Raw genomic sequence first — 17,447 nt, 5'->3', positions numbered from 1 at the left:
TTCTACGATTCCTCAGGAGGGCCTGAGGGTAAACGGCTGCGGGGCGGGCGGGAGACACGGGGCAACACCGGCCTGGGGCAGGGGGAAGCGGGGCGGCAGCGGGGCACCTCCCTCTTCCCGCCGGCGGAGGCGGAGGAGAAGAAGAAGGAGGAGGAGGAGGAGGAGGAATAGGAAGAAAAGCGGAGGGAAGGCGGCGGCGGGCGCTGAGGGCGGCGGGCGGTGACGTCACCGCGCCTGGCAACGGCGTCGCGGCGTGGGGGCGATGGCTCTCGGCTCTCGCGGGATTTGGCGGCACGGCGCGGCGCGGGGCGGGGCGGGGGCGGGGCCGCCGGTGCCCGAGCTCGCCTGAGGCGCGGTGGCGGCGGGTGGGTGACGGGACGGGTCTGCGGTCGCCTCTGTTCCGGGCCGCCGGCGGCTCGGAGTAGCCCCCTCCCTCTTTCATGCCCGTAGCGGCACGGATGGAGCCGCAGTGCCCGGTTTGAGCGCGTCGGCGGGACCCGGAGCCGCACCGTCGAGCCCGGGCGGGCGGGCGCAGCATGGGTGAGCGCGGCGGGGAAGGGCTGCCGCTGCGGGGGGCGGGGGGAGACCGGCTCCCGTCTTCCCGCTCCCCCCGAGGCCGCCTCCGCCGGCCTTTGTCTGAGGGGGAGGGCGCGGAGCTGGGGTGCCCGGTAAGCGCTGCTGCTTCGGGGCAGTCCCCGGGCAAAGAGCGTTGCTGATACCCGGTGGCTTCGCAGGAGGGGCCGGAGGAGCCGCTGCGGCGGCAGGTGCCCGCAGGTGCTGCCTCCTCGGCGGGACGAGGAGCGGCGGCGGGGCCGGGAGAGGCCGGGGCCGGTCTTTCCCTCCCGCCCGGCCGGGGCCGGGGGGCGGCAGCGGGGGCCCGGGGCGGGAGAAGGCGGGGGGCAGCGCCGGGGGTTCCGTGATGCTCGGTGGGGAGAAGCGAGGATTAACAGCCGTACAGCGGACGCTGATCCAGAGTTGGCTGGAGGGAGCTTGGCTGGAGCGGCTTGGTGAAGAGTAAAAATCCTGATTGAATCCAGCACTTTCGGCTTTTTTTTTTCTTTTTTCCTGTGCTTCAGTTTGAGCTGTGCCTTCACCCATTTCTCCACCAAGGTGTTGGCTTAAATAAAACAAGTGTACAGCGACTCAAAGTATTGCTATTTTCATAATGTGCCAGTTCAGGTTTACACTTGAAACAATCAGTTGCAGTGGGTCTGATTTTTAATGTAATAGTGATTGCATAGGGAAGTATGAAAGTGTGCCTGAAGCCCCGCTCTTCAGAGCCCTCTCCGTATTCAGAGTTCCCCCATTGGGGTCCAGAATGGTCCATTAACTATTTTGTCTGTCTCTGTTATCTCCACTGGTGGTGTATCCCTTGCTTCACTGTCCTGTATAACATCAGGTGCTTGATGTACTTCTGGAGGGGTGTGAGAAGAGCCGTGTGTGTGCTTACACTGCAGTCCTCTTGACTTGTCTTCTTCCTGAATAGAAAGATGTGTTTTCATCTCAGTGAAAGTTGTCTTACGTGGTCAAAGCACACTTAACATGATGTCTGAAAATATAAAGTGAAGATGTCTGAAAATATAAAGTGAAGTGAAATATAAAGAATTTTAGATTCTGATACAAACCAAACTCTAAAGAACTCAGTTTTGATGCTGCTTGTAATTATTCCAAATAGATAAGAATTACTGTTCTTTACTATTTGGGCTGTGTTGTATTACTTGCAAGCAACAGGTGTCTACCCAGGTCACTGCAGTGGCCTGTGATGGTAGTTCCTAAAGCATAAACATTTAGTGTGCTAATTAAGCATTTTGGACTCGGGCTGTGTAATGCTGAAATGTGAAATACCTGAGGATTTACATATGTTAGGTCTGGGTACTATTAGTATGTAGTTAGGAATACTGTATAAGACTGTTATTAAAGGACTGAGACCAGTTTATGACTAATAATTATTGTATTACATTGGTTTATGTATATTTTTTTTCTTACCTTTCCTTTTCTTAAGTGTGGCTTCTTTCTCTGCCTCTTCCGATTACAGTAGTTAGCATGTTATTACTGCTCCAGAGGCGACTGAATTGAGTGGGTGCATACACTCTGTGTCAAGTATTGTTATTGCATGGGTTGTTATAACCATAACAATTTGTGTGCACGGGCAATTATAGAACTCCTTCTGCCAGAACGCTGGCAAACCTCTATAAGTGATTGCAGAATGATCCCAGAGCCTTTTAAATAGGTTTTCTATGAAGGTGTCATCCTTTATTCAGGTTTTCAAGCATTGCGGTCTAGTGACTGAAAGAGGGGAGGAGTGTACAGTAAAACATGTCTAAAAATGAATGGAAAAAGAACTAACTGTAGTTGCACTCACTATATTTAGTGATGGCCTCGTGTTTACCTTGAGAAGTCATTATTTGGTTATGTTGTTACTGATGTCATGGTAAAGCTGGCTCTTGATAAGAGATTGTTTGTATTTTATGTCATCTTATGGAAGACATTTTACATGTAAGGGGTGGCTTAGAGGGCACTGCTGAGGTATCTGTTTGAGAAACTCGAGGGTTTCTGAGACTTATGGAGAAGTAAGAACGGGACAGTATGACTCTGGAGGAAGCAAAAGGAGAAGGGCAGAAACACAAAATGCCTTGGAACAGGTTCTTACGTTCTTGTAGTAGCTGGAAATTAATGTTGCAAGAGCATGTGTCATTTGGGTACTTGAAAGATGCGGAGGAGGATGTTATCAGAGGTGACAAACACTAGACCATATAAAGTTACTAGGAATGCCCAGTTACACACTGAAGTTTTGTCGTTATAATTCTTTGCCTTCTGTACTACATTAATCATGTGGATTTAATATATGGCTCTGCAAATAGATAGAGAAATAGATTAATTAAAGGAAAAATGTATTTAGATGTTCTGTGGAAAAAACTTTATTTGATTAAATTATCTTTTTGCTGTTTTGGGTTGATAACCACTTAAAGGGAGGTACACGTCCATCTATTGGTGCATTGTAACATCTGTGTGATTTACTTCTATTGCTCAATAACAGATAATTTTCCTAATTGTAGTTGAGAAATGGTTTGATTATACAACTTGCACGTTAACAGGAAGGTTGAGCTGAATTTGCAGTGTCCAACAAATTTTTGTATGGATTTCGGCAACAGTTGCTAAATTTCCACAGAGGTACACTGAAATCTACTAAATTTCTGTCAGTATCTTCTTAGCTATATGCATTTCCCCCTCCCTTTTTTTTTTCCTTTCCCCTTTTATTTCCAAACATTTGTGTAAGCTTTGGTCTGTGGTTCCCACGAGTTAGTACTTTTGAATTTGCTGCACTTCATCTTTTGAAAATTTTGCACCTTTGAAATACTTCAAGAAGCCAGAAATACTTCATCATTGCTAATAAATGAGTACAAATATATGTAAATATATTTGGTCTACAGAAACTATTTAGTCAGTTCATCGAACATTAAAATTGTATGAAGCCTTTTGCTTTCTTCACCTTCATGTTGGCAACAGAAAAAAAATCTGCAAGGCTTTTGTAAACAGACTGAATACTTTTAAAATAGTGTCACAGGGATAGTGATAAATTGTTTCAGTATTCACTAGTAGTATTACAAGAATGAATTAAAACATTACTTCAAGGTTTGTTCTCTATTTTTAAACAAACCCAAGCAACCCAACAAACCACCCTGCCCAAAAAATCCACTCCAGAACCCCCGAAACAAATGAGTAGGGCAGATGAAGAGTCCTCCTGCTAGTATTTTTACCAACAAATAGGTAAGATGCAATGTACAGTTTGAACTTTATTCACAGTAAATTACTGAAGAATAAAATGACTTAGTCAGAAGTACAAGCTATTACAGGCCTTCTGTACCAGGATACTTGACAAGCCTAATGTTGACAGACTAACTGTACTTTTATAGGCAATTTTGAGCAAAGTGCTTTCTTATTATCACTTTCGTTTTTCTAGACAAAACTTTAAGGGAAGATGATGGAAAGCTGACCTCTGGAAGAGACTGGGAAACTACATTACAGTAACTGGGAAGAGTTGATGGATACTGCATTTGGGTCAAGGCAGAGGGGCAGTCCCATCAAAAGGTGCTAGAGTTTCTGTCAGCTCAGCTCTTGCCCTTTTGTTTTTCCAAGAACGTATGAGCTGCTGTGCTGAGAGTCCTGTCTGCAAGGCAGGTAGGGAGGAAAAGGATGTGGAAAGCTGGTCCGTCATGGGAGGTGCTTTATTTTTTATAAAAACCCATGGGCTGGTAATAGTAATTTATGGACTTGCTCGAAGGTGTCTGCAGTTTCGCTGGGCCTTTTTGATAGATAGTGATGGATCATCAGGGACTTGTACAAAGGGGGTCAAAGAGGGATGTGGTTCTTGCCCTCCACAACTGCCGGTGGCAATGACAGTTCCAGTTTAACATGAATGGGGGTCTGAGGGGGAAGTATGTCCTTTCAGCGTGAGGTTTTTTCCTCTAAAGCTGATGCTTGCTCTGTCTGACTCCTTTGTATTTTTAAGAAAAGGTGAATGACAACCTGGACGCTTAAAATGTGTCTCTGGCACTCTACAGGGGCTTAGCCCTTTTCTTCTGTTACTTTTAAAGTTTTGTTGTTATTGTTGTGGTGTTTTTTTGTTTAACCGGCTTCTTATATTTTGTAATGTAGTTAAATTATGTTTAACTCTTTCTTCCCTGACACTCTTCCTTTACATGAATGCTGCTTTTCTCTTCTGCTCTGAACTGTGAATGTGCTAACGATCTCAAACATGCCCCGCTCCCTGTGAAGGTGACAGCAGTGCCTCCGCTGTCCCTTATCTTCTTGTTGTGCAGCGATGAGAAATTGTTTTACATAACTTTGTCACTGTGACGCGTGAGTGTAATCCTGTTTGTGTATCGCCCTCAGCTGCCCTGTCACACTGGTTGTTCTCAGGGCTGAAGTACTAAACGTGCCTATTCAGACGCCTCTTTTTCTAGAGTGACCCCTTGCTATGTTAAATAAAAGCATGTCAAAGATTTAATTTTGACTCTAGCCTTGCTTTGAGCTGGATGTTCACCTGAATGGTCTCTGTAGGTTCCTCTCACCCTAAATCGTTTGGTGTTTGCTAGCGTAAACTTAATTAATTTGAAGAATGTGATGCCAGCTCAGGTATTTCCTTGCTCTGACTAATGCCAACAAGTATTTTTGGGTGGGCTTATGTTTTATTGCTCTAGCCAAATGGAAAATTGACTTTCTTTATACAAAATCAATATGAAATGTTGCTTTTTCAGAAATCTTGAATGGAGAAAATGAAGCATTGTAGGTATTTTTGAACAGTAGATCTTCATTTCCTGAAAGATTTAAGACCTGCCACTGCTAGAGTCCTAAATCAGACTGAAGTCACAGTATGTGTCTGTCTGCCAAATGAGTTAAATCTTTCCACTTTTGGGCTGATGTACACTGGAGGGAATATAATATGAGCTAATTTAAAATATTAAGTTAACTTTTCTTAAAGGAATATATATTGCCTATAAAATGCTCAAGGTATTAGGCAAGATTGCCTTCCATGGAATAAATTAGAATCTAATTTTTTGAATTATTTTTTTTTAAAAGAACCATTTTCCTTTAATTTCAGCAATTTGGAGAGTGCTGACTTCTGATGTTACAGGAGAGGGTTGCAGTAAGAGCTCTCTGTGGAACTCTGGAGAAGGAAGCGGGGAGCTGTCTGCTTGTGTCCCTCAGTGCTGAAGAGCTCTGTGATTGTAAACTTTGAGTTTAAATTTGACATTTTTGTTTAAGAAACTCAAAATGAATTTTATCACCTTTATTGTTTCAATCAGATAAAGTATTATTTTAAACTATTTAAATAGCTTAAGCTCATGCTGTTTTCTTAACAGTACCTAGATCACCACGAATGTGATACACTTTGCCAGGTAGAGGAAAACGTAAATGGTTTTGGAATTAAGCAGTACTAGTTTGTGGTTGTGTTTTTTTTTTTTTGCTTCCACAGCAGCTGAGTCTCAGCTGCTGTGAATAGATTTTTGTGGATTGGAATTATTAATGATTTTTATTTTAGTTTTAAATTAGGAAGGCAGTTTTGCCCAAGTTCCTGGAAACTCGTGTGACTTACCATCTAAAGAAGGCTCTTAAGTCATCAGTTTCTACCTCTTGGATAAAATTACTAAGTGGTCAGTCTTAGTCAAATGTTTTTGACTGTATATGTAGATTGATCTTTTTATTTTAAGATGGTGCTGAAATAAAGTCTCCCCCTTCTCTTATCTCTGGCTAGCGAGGATTGTCCTCTTCCTTTGCTTGTAGAAGCTGAATCTTCCACAATTTCCCTGTCTTCTTGGATTAGCTTTCAGACAGGCTGGGTCTGCAGAAAATGAGACTAAGATCGTGGTTGTAATAGAGTGGATGGAAGCAGCAGGAGGGTGAGGATGCTGCTTACACTGGTGTCAGCTGCAGCACTTTTACGGCAGACGTCAAAATCGTGCCTGATAGAAATTGTCTTCCTGTTTTAGCTCTTTAGTTCAATTGTGGATTTATTGGAAACATACCAGTTTACCTTAATTCCATGTAGTTTGTTTTTTTTTTTTTTTTCCGAGCTGCATTGTTTCTAAATTTTTCAGGAAAAATACAAAAGCAGAACAACAAGCAAACTTCTCAGAATGGTTCAAGTCACTTCCACTCAATGCATCTTTGGGACTGGGCAGAGAAAAGTCTTCATCCTTGCTGCTTGAAGAAATGAACCCACTAGGTTCATGAAGTTTACACTCCCTAGTAAAGGAGAATCATATCACTTAACTAAAGACACAAGTTCAGAGTTATGAAAAGATTTTGTTTTAAGGCTGCTTTGCATGTAATCTCTCTTGTCCTGAAGCCATCCTGTGGGTGCAGCTTCCCGCTGTGCTTCAGCAGAGATAACTTTAGGCTGCTGCTGAAAAGGGCCAGAGCTTTGCGATGCCTCTTCCTGGCTGGCTGTCGCTCCGGTGGTTGTGAGTCCATGGCGTGAGCTGATAAACTGGCTCATGTGGAAGAAACTCTTGTGCCAGGTTTGTCATCATGTTAGCAAGCTGGGGAGTGGATGGGACTGTATTTCAGGAGCTGGGGAGGGGAGAGTGTTTCCCCTTTTCCATTTTAGCCTACAATTACTTTGCACTAAATCCAAGCTGAAATTTCCTAACTTTCTTCAGAAGTGTCTGTATTAATTGCTCTCCCTAAGTGTTCATGATTCAGCAAACTGATTATTTCACAGATTTCTGTGAAATACGCTTTTTTTGAACTTGTCATCTTCCCCTATCCATTTTAAAACTGTGCCTCTAACTTGCATTCATTTTCTTTTTTATTGGCTTTGTAATACCTTTAAAGAGAAAATTGTTCCTGAACAGCTAGAACTTGTTATTGAGGTGCTTCTTGTATTTCTGTGGATTTTGGTTTTTGTTGTCCTCAATAATGTGTATGTTTTGAGAAGCAACCCAAGCACAGTAAAAACAGGCCTCCGTCCTTCTATATTCTGATTTTCTGCAGTTGGACTGGACTTTACTGTTCCCATCACTTAAATGCTTTTATGGAGCTTGGCTTATTTACTACTGTTGTAAAGCAATAAATGCAAGATTAACTAGAATAAGCCTGCCTAAAACTTAAGGTAAATTATATTGCTGTTTGCACTTATGTTAACATCTGAATGTTTCTATCAGGGAAGTTACTAACTACTACAACAAATTGCCAAGGGAAGTGCTAGATCCATCACTTCTTGATATGGTCAGTCCCCTGGATGATGCCCATAGTAGTGCATTCTTTAATCTTTCCTTTTGGCAGATTTAGTGCTCATGTGTCCATGGGATGATCAAGTTCAAGACACTGGCCGGAGTTGAATCCAACTGGAAGGGAACCAGCTGTCTGATTTGGCAGCAAACTAAACCGGCACACCCTGGAGCAGCACAACTGCGAGACCAGCGCAAGGGAAGAGGCAGCAGTATGGGAATGAGTAGGGAGAGAGCATGCAGGGTCACTCCTTCTCCCTCAGATTGTTGTATTAGGTGTATGAAACTGTATTCTCTGTAAATGACTAAAGCAACTGTTCCTGAAAAGCAGAGCCCATCTGTTTGGTTTCCTAAGTGGTTAAGTGAAGAATATTCTTTTGTTCAGAGTTTTTAGTACAAGACTTTACAAATTTAGCTAGATTTGCAAGCCGCCTGGGACCGTCGGCAGTTTCAGATGACTATCTGAAGAGCTGGCCATGGGCTGTTTGTTTTAAACCTCACTGTCACAGACAACACATCTTTTTCTGTTCATCTGAGTGAGTGCTGTTCTGAAGCCAGGTAAAATGAGATGCTGTTCTGAAACTGGGGCAGTGGAAGTGCTGAGGGCAGTAAGTCTTTTGTAGACATGAGGACAAAAGCGAATATATTAATCTCATACTATCATGGGTATGGTAGATAAGGAGACAGCAGATCTTTCAGAACACTGCAAACAGTGGAATATAGTCCTTTTATTAAGCATAAACCGTTACAAACTGTGTTGCTTTGCTCTTGAAAATCAAATACAGTGCTTTGTTTGCCTGACTCAAGACTATGCGTGGTACTGAAAATACACCTCGTCCTTCAGCACAGGGAAGGAGAGTTTGTCTGCAAAGTGGAAGACCATTGTTAAAAACATTATGTTAAAGTTTTCACATTATGGGAAGCCTAAGTATAACAGGATCTGCTTTTACTGCATACCAGTACCTGTGTAAGGATGTGGTGAAGGGAAATCGGAAGCTCTGTTGGATGAAACCCTTTGCAGCTTGAGGAAAGCTTGAAGGCATTTCTTGTAGCTGTCTGTGTTATAAGGCTGCATGTGAATTAGCAGTATGGTTGTTCTCAAGTAAAAGCACAATTCAGAGTGCATAAAATTGTTTCCTCTGATTTTCATGTGATTATCATTTTATTAAATGCGTATTTTGTGGGAAGAGGGTTTGCTCTTTCAATCTTAATGCTGCATCCTTCCTTACTGAGAGAGAATCTTTTTTTATATATATATATATATATGGATTGCAATGTAAATGACTTCTAATGTGTAGGTAGTACAAGAAAAAAGAAAACCTGCCTAGAATAAGACACAGCCTGCCATCTCCACGCAGCAAGACAACTGTGCTGATTTCCTATTAAGACAGTTGCTGTATCTTCTTGTACGCTGCTGTATGTGCTTTTGCAGTTCAGCGACTGAAGTGGTAAATCCTGACCTGTTGACCTGTGTTTTTTTAGAAAGCTGTGGTTATATTGCTGATTTTTCCCTCCTCTTGATTTTTCTTTTTTTTTTTTGTGTGCGTAGTTGGTCACCAGGGTTGTGCCTGGTAGTTGTGAAATAGGTGGGAACAGTCAAAAGGATTTCCTTTATGTTTCTGAAATCCAAACTACTGTTTAAGTGAACATGTTGAGAACAGTAGAGGTGAGCTTTCTATGAACTTGCATTCAGGTGCGCTACCTCTTGACCACAGCTACTGGTATCCCTTGCCCCAGACAGCTTTTCATAACCTCCTGTAATGCCTCTGCTCCCTCCCCAGATTCTTCAAATACCGATCGTTCTGCGTTGCTATCAATTAGCTGAGCAAGACACAGCACATGCTGTAGCTCCTTCCAGGCTGCATATTTGGTGATTAGCCAACCATCAGGTTAAAAGAGGAGTGTTGGGGCAGTCCTGAAGGCTTTTTCTCAGGGAGGACTGTGATTTGGTGCTCTGGTGCTGATTCTGCAAAAAAGAAAAAATACAGCTCTTATTTTGAGAGCTGTTCTTCTGGCATGTTTCAACCAAATGGGTGTGCAGGGGAAGAATTATTGGGATTGAAGCAGGAGGAGAAGACTGCTGGGGATGCTTATGCAAGCCTGGTTTCTTCAAGTGCTCAAGACTATGTTGTTCAGGTACCTAAAAAAAAAAAAAAAAAAAAAAAAAGGAAAATAATAATAAAAAATAAATCATAGACTCACAGGATGGTTAGAGTTGGAAGGGACCTTAAAGATCCTCTAGTTCCAACACCCCTGCCGTGGGGGGCAGCGAATGAGGGGGCGATGGTTGATGTGTTGCAGTACTGGGGGAATGGGCCAGCAGGAACCTCCTGCAGTTGCAAAAAGACAAATGTATAATCCAGTATCTAGGAGGGAACAACCTCGATGTCTACTGGGATAATAGCTAGTAGGTCATGGGGAGTGGTTGCTCTCCACTACCTGGCACTCACGAGTCTGTCTCTAAAGTACCATGTCTGGTTTTGCTTCTTTCCCCTCAAATGCAAGGGGGATGCCAAGAAACCATAGATTCGAGTGTGGGTAGGAGATTAGTGCATATAAAGGGCAAGAAGTTGGTCTTAGCCTGGAGAAGAGAAAGTGATACTCTTTTTGGAGGCACAGTGAAAAACCAAAAATCAATGGCTGCAAGTTAGGACAATGATAATTCTTATGGAATATAATGGGGGGAAATTACTATGAGACTTGAGCACCGGAAAAGGTGCCCAGGGTGGCTGTTTTTTTCTCTATCCTTTAAAGACTTTCAAAATTGAGCTGGATGTTGCCTTGAGTGACCTGATTTGACTTTGAGGTTAGCCCTTGCTTTGACCGGTTTCGAGTAAGCCACCTCCAGAGGTCCTTTCAAACCTTGTTTTTCTGTAATTGGAAGTACTGCAAGCCATGCAGGTTTAAATCATGTTCTTAATAAGATATGCTTAAATCCTTCTAAATTCAAGTTAAAAATGGATGTTTAAAGGACGCGATCTCCTAACTTTTAGAACATAATTGAGCTAACTTTTGAGCAATTTTATCTCCTTTAAAACTATTGGAGACTGTAGGGTGTCCTTGAGCGTTTGCGGTTTTGACTGGCTTTTGTAAAAATCCATTGCATAAGGATTTCTCTCTGTGCCTTTCAATCAACAGTTCAGTTTTTGTATTGACTAAAATGTCCACACTAAAAAGTGAATTAACTTTATTAATGCCATAATTAGTATGGACTGTCCTGACAGCATGAAGTCAGATAGGAACACTTGTCCCTGTTTTAGTGCTAAGCATATTTTGTGGTTTTTGCAAGATCCCCATCTGGGACCATTCAGACTATTGCATCATGCCTGTTTTTAAAGATGAAGGGAACACTTTGTGCATGCTCTGAACGATGCTTTTAAGTTTCCATAAATTTATTTCAAAGCCAGATTCTTGCCATGTTTGCAGAAATACTAATTGTCATTCAGAATTAGATATGTGCCAAATTGTAGGCCATCTCTCAAAGCATTTTTGCATTATTTATTTTTTTAGAGCGTGAAAGGAGTTTTCTTTTGGTTTAAACCCAAAAGGCTTTCAGAGACTTTCTTGTTTTTATAACTCATGAATTTGTAACCTGGAGTTATGATCATGCTGTCTGTTTTGGCTAGAAGAGTCCTGAAAAAAAATCTGCAGGAGGAGCTGAAGCTTTTGTAGTAGCATGGGGTCCTGATATTGAAGGAAGGAAACTTTTATAGAATTCAAATACAGATTTTTATTTTTTTTTTTTTTGAGGGGGGGATGACTTTATAAAAAGAATTTGAACTAAGATAAGCAACAGAATCTTCAGCTTCAAATGTATTTTTGTGAGCTAAATATGTAGTGGAAGTTTTAGGGGAAAAACCTATAAATGTGGTGTTGACCCTGTGGTACTTCTACTGTTTATTTGGTGCTTTGGGTTTGAACTAAATCTAAATCAGGTATGATCCTTTTGTTCTTCAGGGCTTTTTGGTATGGCTTTGTTATAGTAGCTTCTGTAATTTAGTGTTTTGCAACTCACCTTGAATGTTTTGCCAAATAGATGTTATAAAATTAACTTAAGGGAAGGAACAGAGGAAGAAGCATAAATCTATATATGGAACAGTGTCTGAGTCATGACTTAAGAAAATGTGTTGTGCTTTTTTTTTTTTTAAAAAAAAGTACATTTCTCTGTGTCCTCTAAGATCTCTGGTTTTCTCTGCATATTAAATTAATAGCAGTTTTTCACCTTCGCTCGTGAAGACATTTGGTACCTTTCCTGCAGGTGTCACCTCTCATTTCCAGGCTGGTTTCTTGCAGTGAGTTCTACTCAGGGTGAAGGAAATAGCAAGTAGCACAAAACATCACTTTTTGCTTAACGTAAATTCCCAGGTAAAACATTTTGACCTCTTCTGCCCTTACAAGGGGGTATCAAATACCTGTAGGTGGTAGAGATTTTACCCTAATACTTCCTTTTTCGTGTTTTCCCTTGCTATAAAGGGAGGAGTCTGGCAATTCCTGCTCATAGAAGTGAGGGTATAAAAGCAAATCCATGATTTTAGCACTTATTAAGTTTGTGACCAAGCTTAAGGCAAGTATTTCTGATAATATTGGAGAAGACCTGATTGGATGCTTCTTCTAGATTCAGTTTAACGTACCTGCAGTGAGGAATGTATCACTAAAGTGCTTTTTTCACAGCTGGCTGGTAACGATGACTTAACTCTGCAGCTGTATCCTGTAGATGATGAGGGTATGTTGGAATGGGTCCAGCGGAGGGCCACGAAGATGATCAGAGGGCTGGAGCACCTCTGCTCTGAGGACAGGCTGAGAGTTGGCATTGTTTATCCTGGAGAAGAGAAGGCTCTGGGGAGACCTTATAGCAGCCTTCCAGTACCTAAATGGGCCTATAGGAAAGATGGGGAGGGGCTCTTTATCAGGGAGTGTAGTCATAGGACGAGGGATAACAGTTTTAAACTGAAAAAGGGGAGATTTAGATCAGATATTAGGAAGAAATTCTTACTGTGAAGGTGGTGAGACACTGGAACAGGTTGCCTGGGGAAGTTGTGGATGCCCCATTCCTGGAAGTGTTCAAGGCCAGGTCTGATGGGGCTTTGAGCAGCCTGGTCTGGTGGGAGGTGTCCCTGCCCAGGGCAGGGGGGTGGGACTGGATCTTTAAGGTCCCTTCTAACCCGAACCATTCTACGATTCTATGCGTGGGAATGATTTGCTTTGGGGAAGTGAAAATTCACAAACATAATTTAAGCATGTTCGGTCATACATGGTGGTAAGTACTGGAATGCACTCTAGAAAATTATGGGAGCCTGGAGTAGGAAAATGAGGCATGCGTGGTTTGCATCTTTTATGCTGCTGGGCACGATTTCTGCTATACTGTTTAATTTCCTTCACAAAGTATCTTGCTAATTGTACAGGAGTCAGCTTGAGAAGCTGGTGTTTAAGATGGTTACTGTTAGAATACAATGAGTTTCTCATTACTTGAAATAGTTTGCGAGGAAAAGTGTACATTTTTTACAGTTTTCAGTTGTTCATTTTTGTAATTATTTCAGCCATTCTTACTGGGCTGTAAAATTAGACATAATCTTTTATTAAAAATGTGTGGTGAGTCATTTCTTGGAGAATGGACCATTGACTTACCCAATCTAAAAATGCCAGGTGGATCCAGATCGGCTTCCAGATGGACCAGTTCTGTGCTGACGGAACCAAGGCTCCTGTCTTTCAACTGTCTCATGGGTAGACTGCTATTTTTGTTATTATTTTCCTTTTTTTTAGGCATGCTATTGATGTAGAGGGATTGTTGCTCTAAGCGGAAAATGTTTGTGCTGGAACAGGGTGATGCAGCGTAGGGCAAGTTACGAAAGGAGTAAGGAAAAATAAGAGAGACTGCAGGATGGGAAGGAGAAAAAAAAAAAAGAAGAAAAAAGCGAAATAGTACTCAAATTGCCTTATCACTGACTTTAACAGCGACTGGAGCTGGCTGGGGATCGTACTGTCTGAGAGTTCCTCATTGGGATGTTGGTGGCATAGCAGCCAGAAGGTATTTTTGGGAGAAGTGTTCACTGACTGAAATTAATTTCAGTTTGGCCAGCTTCGGCAGAGTTGCCTGTCAGCTGTAGATGTAAAATTGAAAACGTGTGAAACTTTAATGAGGGATCTGACAGATCTGGTGTATCACAAGAGTCTGTGAAAGTCACAGGATGTCTCTGGAAGAGAACATCCTAAAGGCAGTTCCTGATACATTCTTTTATTTGTATAGTATAGCTAACACCTAGGGTAAAAATCTCATGAAAATATTTTTGTGTCTGAATCACAGAATGGTTTGGGTTGGAAGGGACCTTAAAGATCATCCACTCTGACCCCCCTGCCATGGGCAGGGACACCTTCCACTAGACCAGGCTACTCAAAGCCCCGTCCAACCTGGCCTTGAACACTTCCACGGATGGGGCATCCACAGCTTCTCTGGGCAACCTGTTCCAGTGTCTCATCACTCTCAGTGAAAAATTTCTTTCTCATGTCTGCTCTTAGTCTGTCCTCTTTAAGTTCAAAATAATTTCGACTTGTCCTGTCACTACAGACCTTGGTAAAAAGTCTCTCTGTGTCTCTCTTATAACACCCCTTTATATACTGGAAGTACGCAATAAGGTCTCCGTTATCATTATAAAGTATAAATGTGGTGGGACCTTATACTTTAGGAAAATAGCAGAACTACCTTTTATTCCAGCTTGTTCCTTCCCCTCCTCCAATGGTAATTTTTTTCCCCTTGAACCTCATGGTATTTAACCAAAACAGGAAGCTGACAGTAGCTGGGCTGCTGATTCTGAAGTTTGGGCAAGCAAAGGCCCAAATGAGGTATTAAATATTGTGAGACTTAAGCAATATGTTTGAAAGTTGTTTTGTTGCTGTTTTTTGGGTTATGTGTTTCTTTCTCATTTCCCTGGTGTCTGTTTGTTCTGACTTCTTTTTTCTTTTTTCTTTTTTTTTTTTTGTTCTAAAAGCTATCTTTATAGCAGTTTAAAATACCCTTAGTGTAGGCACTGAGAGTACTCAGTAAGTTTCTAATTTATCTTGTGAACCATGACATATATCCAGCACCTTTTTGGTGGTGGCTTGTGATAGAAAAGATATGCTATATTCCAGAAGAATGATATATTTTCTTGATAACCAGGTCTTTGATTGGGAAGATTCCCTTCTAAAAAGAGATTTATTTTTTTTAATCTGATAGTGGAAAGGGGTCCGGGCCTGGAAGACTGAGCTGCCCTGGCACAGTGCTGCAGGAACACGAGCTCCGGCGGGGATCGTGCTCTGTCTGATCAGCTCTTATGCCGGCGAAGTGGAAAGAGGACTTGTTGGGGAATTCAGCCTGACTCTGCAGCTTGGCTGCTTGCCATGGCTCGTCTAATGCTGCACAAACCTAATGAGCCTTCTGAGATGTGGGCTGTGCTGGAGCGAGTGAAGGCTGTTGCTTCAAATGGAGCAAATACTGTTGGGTTCCAAACTGCGTCCCTGCTGGGTGGCAGCAGGGTGTTCATGGTGCTCCCAGGGTTTGGGTGGACACAGCTGAGCTGGATTTATGTAGAATAAGCTTGGTTCTAACAGTGTGTATTTGTTTATATTGAAGGTGTCTTTAGTGCTTGAAAGCAATGTTTGCCAAGCTAATAAATTCTGCGGATTTAGGTTCTTTGTCTTTGAAACATGCCATTACTGGAATAATCAGCTTACAGCAAATTGGGAGTTAATTGTTTATGCTTAGAAGAAAATGTACATAGAATGACATGGAAATTTTTCAATTCCATTGGCATTATGTTGTTTTATTATAAGCTACTGGAAGAATCTTGGTGGCTCAGGGCACTTTGCTTAAAACAAGACCGAAGTTCATACGTGAGTATATGAGGTCGACACTATCTTAAACTGCAGAGTACCTCCTGCCCCATCCCTTCCTTGTGGCAGTAGAAGTTTGCTTGGCTGGCAGATAGGGAGGGGGTCAAATCTTCATGAGCAGGGAGCAGCGTGAGTGCTTTGGTACAGAGCTGTTTATCAGGACTGGAGCTGGCACGACTGGTGTGGCTCACGTGGCAGTAGGCACAGGTAGAAATGGCTCTGCTATGTGTCACTGCTATTCCTGAGGCCATACAGGAGGTGCCTGACCTTCTTTTGAGCTACTGTGAAGACAGAAGGTCTTACTTGTGACACTTAACACTTTTTCAGTAGTCCTCATGATGCAACTGTTTTGCAAGTCCTCCATGTGGAGTGGGAACGTGGTGGCTCTGTATGACACAGCTCGGTTAAGTGTCTGCTGTTCTTTATAGTGTGACTTAAAACTATTGACTTACTGAAGGCTGTAGTGAATTGTACAGTAAAATGCGTGTAGACTGTGTGGTCTTTGTTAGTTAAATATGCTCTTCCTTGTTCAGTGTCTTAATAGCTTGGAACTGCATCCCTGCCATCAGAGTTGACAGGAATCCAGTGGCCTTGCATCATTAATGCGTTATGTTAGGATGTGGTTTCGTGGCAGATTTCGGCTATGCACAAAGCAGCACCTGGTGAGGGGCAAGATGAGTGGATCTGTAGAGAGAAACTACTGGTGTTTGGGACCTGACATTCATATTGAATGCTTGGGACACTTTTACATCATCATAGTTCTAGTCTCATCCCATGGACTTAATGCCTATTAAAGATTAGCATGCGTTAAAAGTGCTCCTAAGCTGCATATCTTTGGTTTAGTTTCAGTGAAGAGAAATCCAGGTGACTTGCTGTGAGACTGCTCCACACTGTGAACTGAGGCACAATAAATGAGGATGGTTTGCAGCTCCAGGTCTGGACTGTAACAATAATGTAGATGTTGATCAAAGTTGGGTTTGGTGCAGTCCTGCGTCGCAGACCCTACGGTGAGCCACCTTAGGGAGATAAACTTGCAGAAAGTTGGCACTAAATAGTTTTCTCTGGGGCTGTTTTCTTTATGTGATTCATCAGTAGTATAAATAAATACTAATTTAAGTGCAGAGTAGAGGGAGGGGAGCGTGCGAATGCACACAGAAGAGAGGATGGGATCACAGCATCCTTGGGTTAAGATGCCGTGTAAGTACAACTTCCCACTTTGCATTGGTGATGTCACTGTCTTGGGCACTATGAGAAGGAAAGAAGGAAATACTGTATGTTTCCATCTGTTCAAGGTTCAGTCCCTGGGCTGCTTCTCATCCTGATGGCTATTGAGGCCTGAGAGGAAGGGAAGTACCTTTTTGCACCAGACCAGTAGTCAGAGTGGTTTACCCAATAGTGGGAATGCAAGGCACTTCCCTACTCGGTATGAGGAAGACCAAACCCACATCTGTACCCCAAAAGAATACTTTGATCTTTGGGGAACTGGTTATTATGGTCATTGTGTAAACAGGAGAGTGAATCATGGGAGCAGATGCAGAGTGCAGAAGAAGGAGCCTGTCTGCAGGGCAGCACAGACTCTTGGCCAGGAGGGATTTGTCTTTGGTTGCCAAACCCTGGTGCTCACCTTATGCATGTATTTTACCAGCAGAGCTTTGTAGGACAAAATTCATGCAATTTTGGAAGCAGGGACTGGAATTTTAAGGGCAGTGGGGAGTCCACCAAGTCTCTTTATTTGAGCATTTGCATTGTCATCAGTGACTCAGGTCAGGGTAACAGGGAATTACGTGATGTTGAAGTGGGAAGAAACCAATCTGTTAACCACTACTTATGTTTAACACTCAGGGAGGT

The 17,447-nt window shown here is 42.5% G+C and overlaps 1 protein-coding gene across 4 annotated transcripts in view; it reads left to right on the top strand.

Annotated features, from left to right (window-relative positions):
• Positions 1-329: 329 nt before the first annotated feature.
• The window catches only part of CD2AP (CD2 associated protein), an 87,025-nt gene continuing 69,907 nt past the window's right edge, over positions 330-17,447 (top strand). For all 4 annotated transcript variants that reach the window (XR_010070472.1, XM_063330606.1, XM_063330603.1 and 1 more), the window contains exon 1: positions 330-540. Coding sequence is in view for 2 of the 4 variants with exons in the window: in XM_063330603.1 (XP_063186673.1) it covers positions 537-540 (4 nt within the window). In the remaining 2 variants the exon portion in view is untranslated. The remainder of the gene's footprint in view (positions 541-17,447) is intronic.

This window comes from Chroicocephalus ridibundus, chromosome 3 (genome assembly GCF_963924245.1).
Source record: "Chroicocephalus ridibundus chromosome 3, bChrRid1.1, whole genome shotgun sequence".
In the NCBI taxonomy this organism is placed as follows: domain Eukaryota; kingdom Metazoa; phylum Chordata; class Aves; order Charadriiformes; family Laridae; genus Chroicocephalus; species Chroicocephalus ridibundus.
Note: the sequence above shows the minus strand (reverse complement) of the source record. Positions and strands in the feature narration are given on the sequence as shown.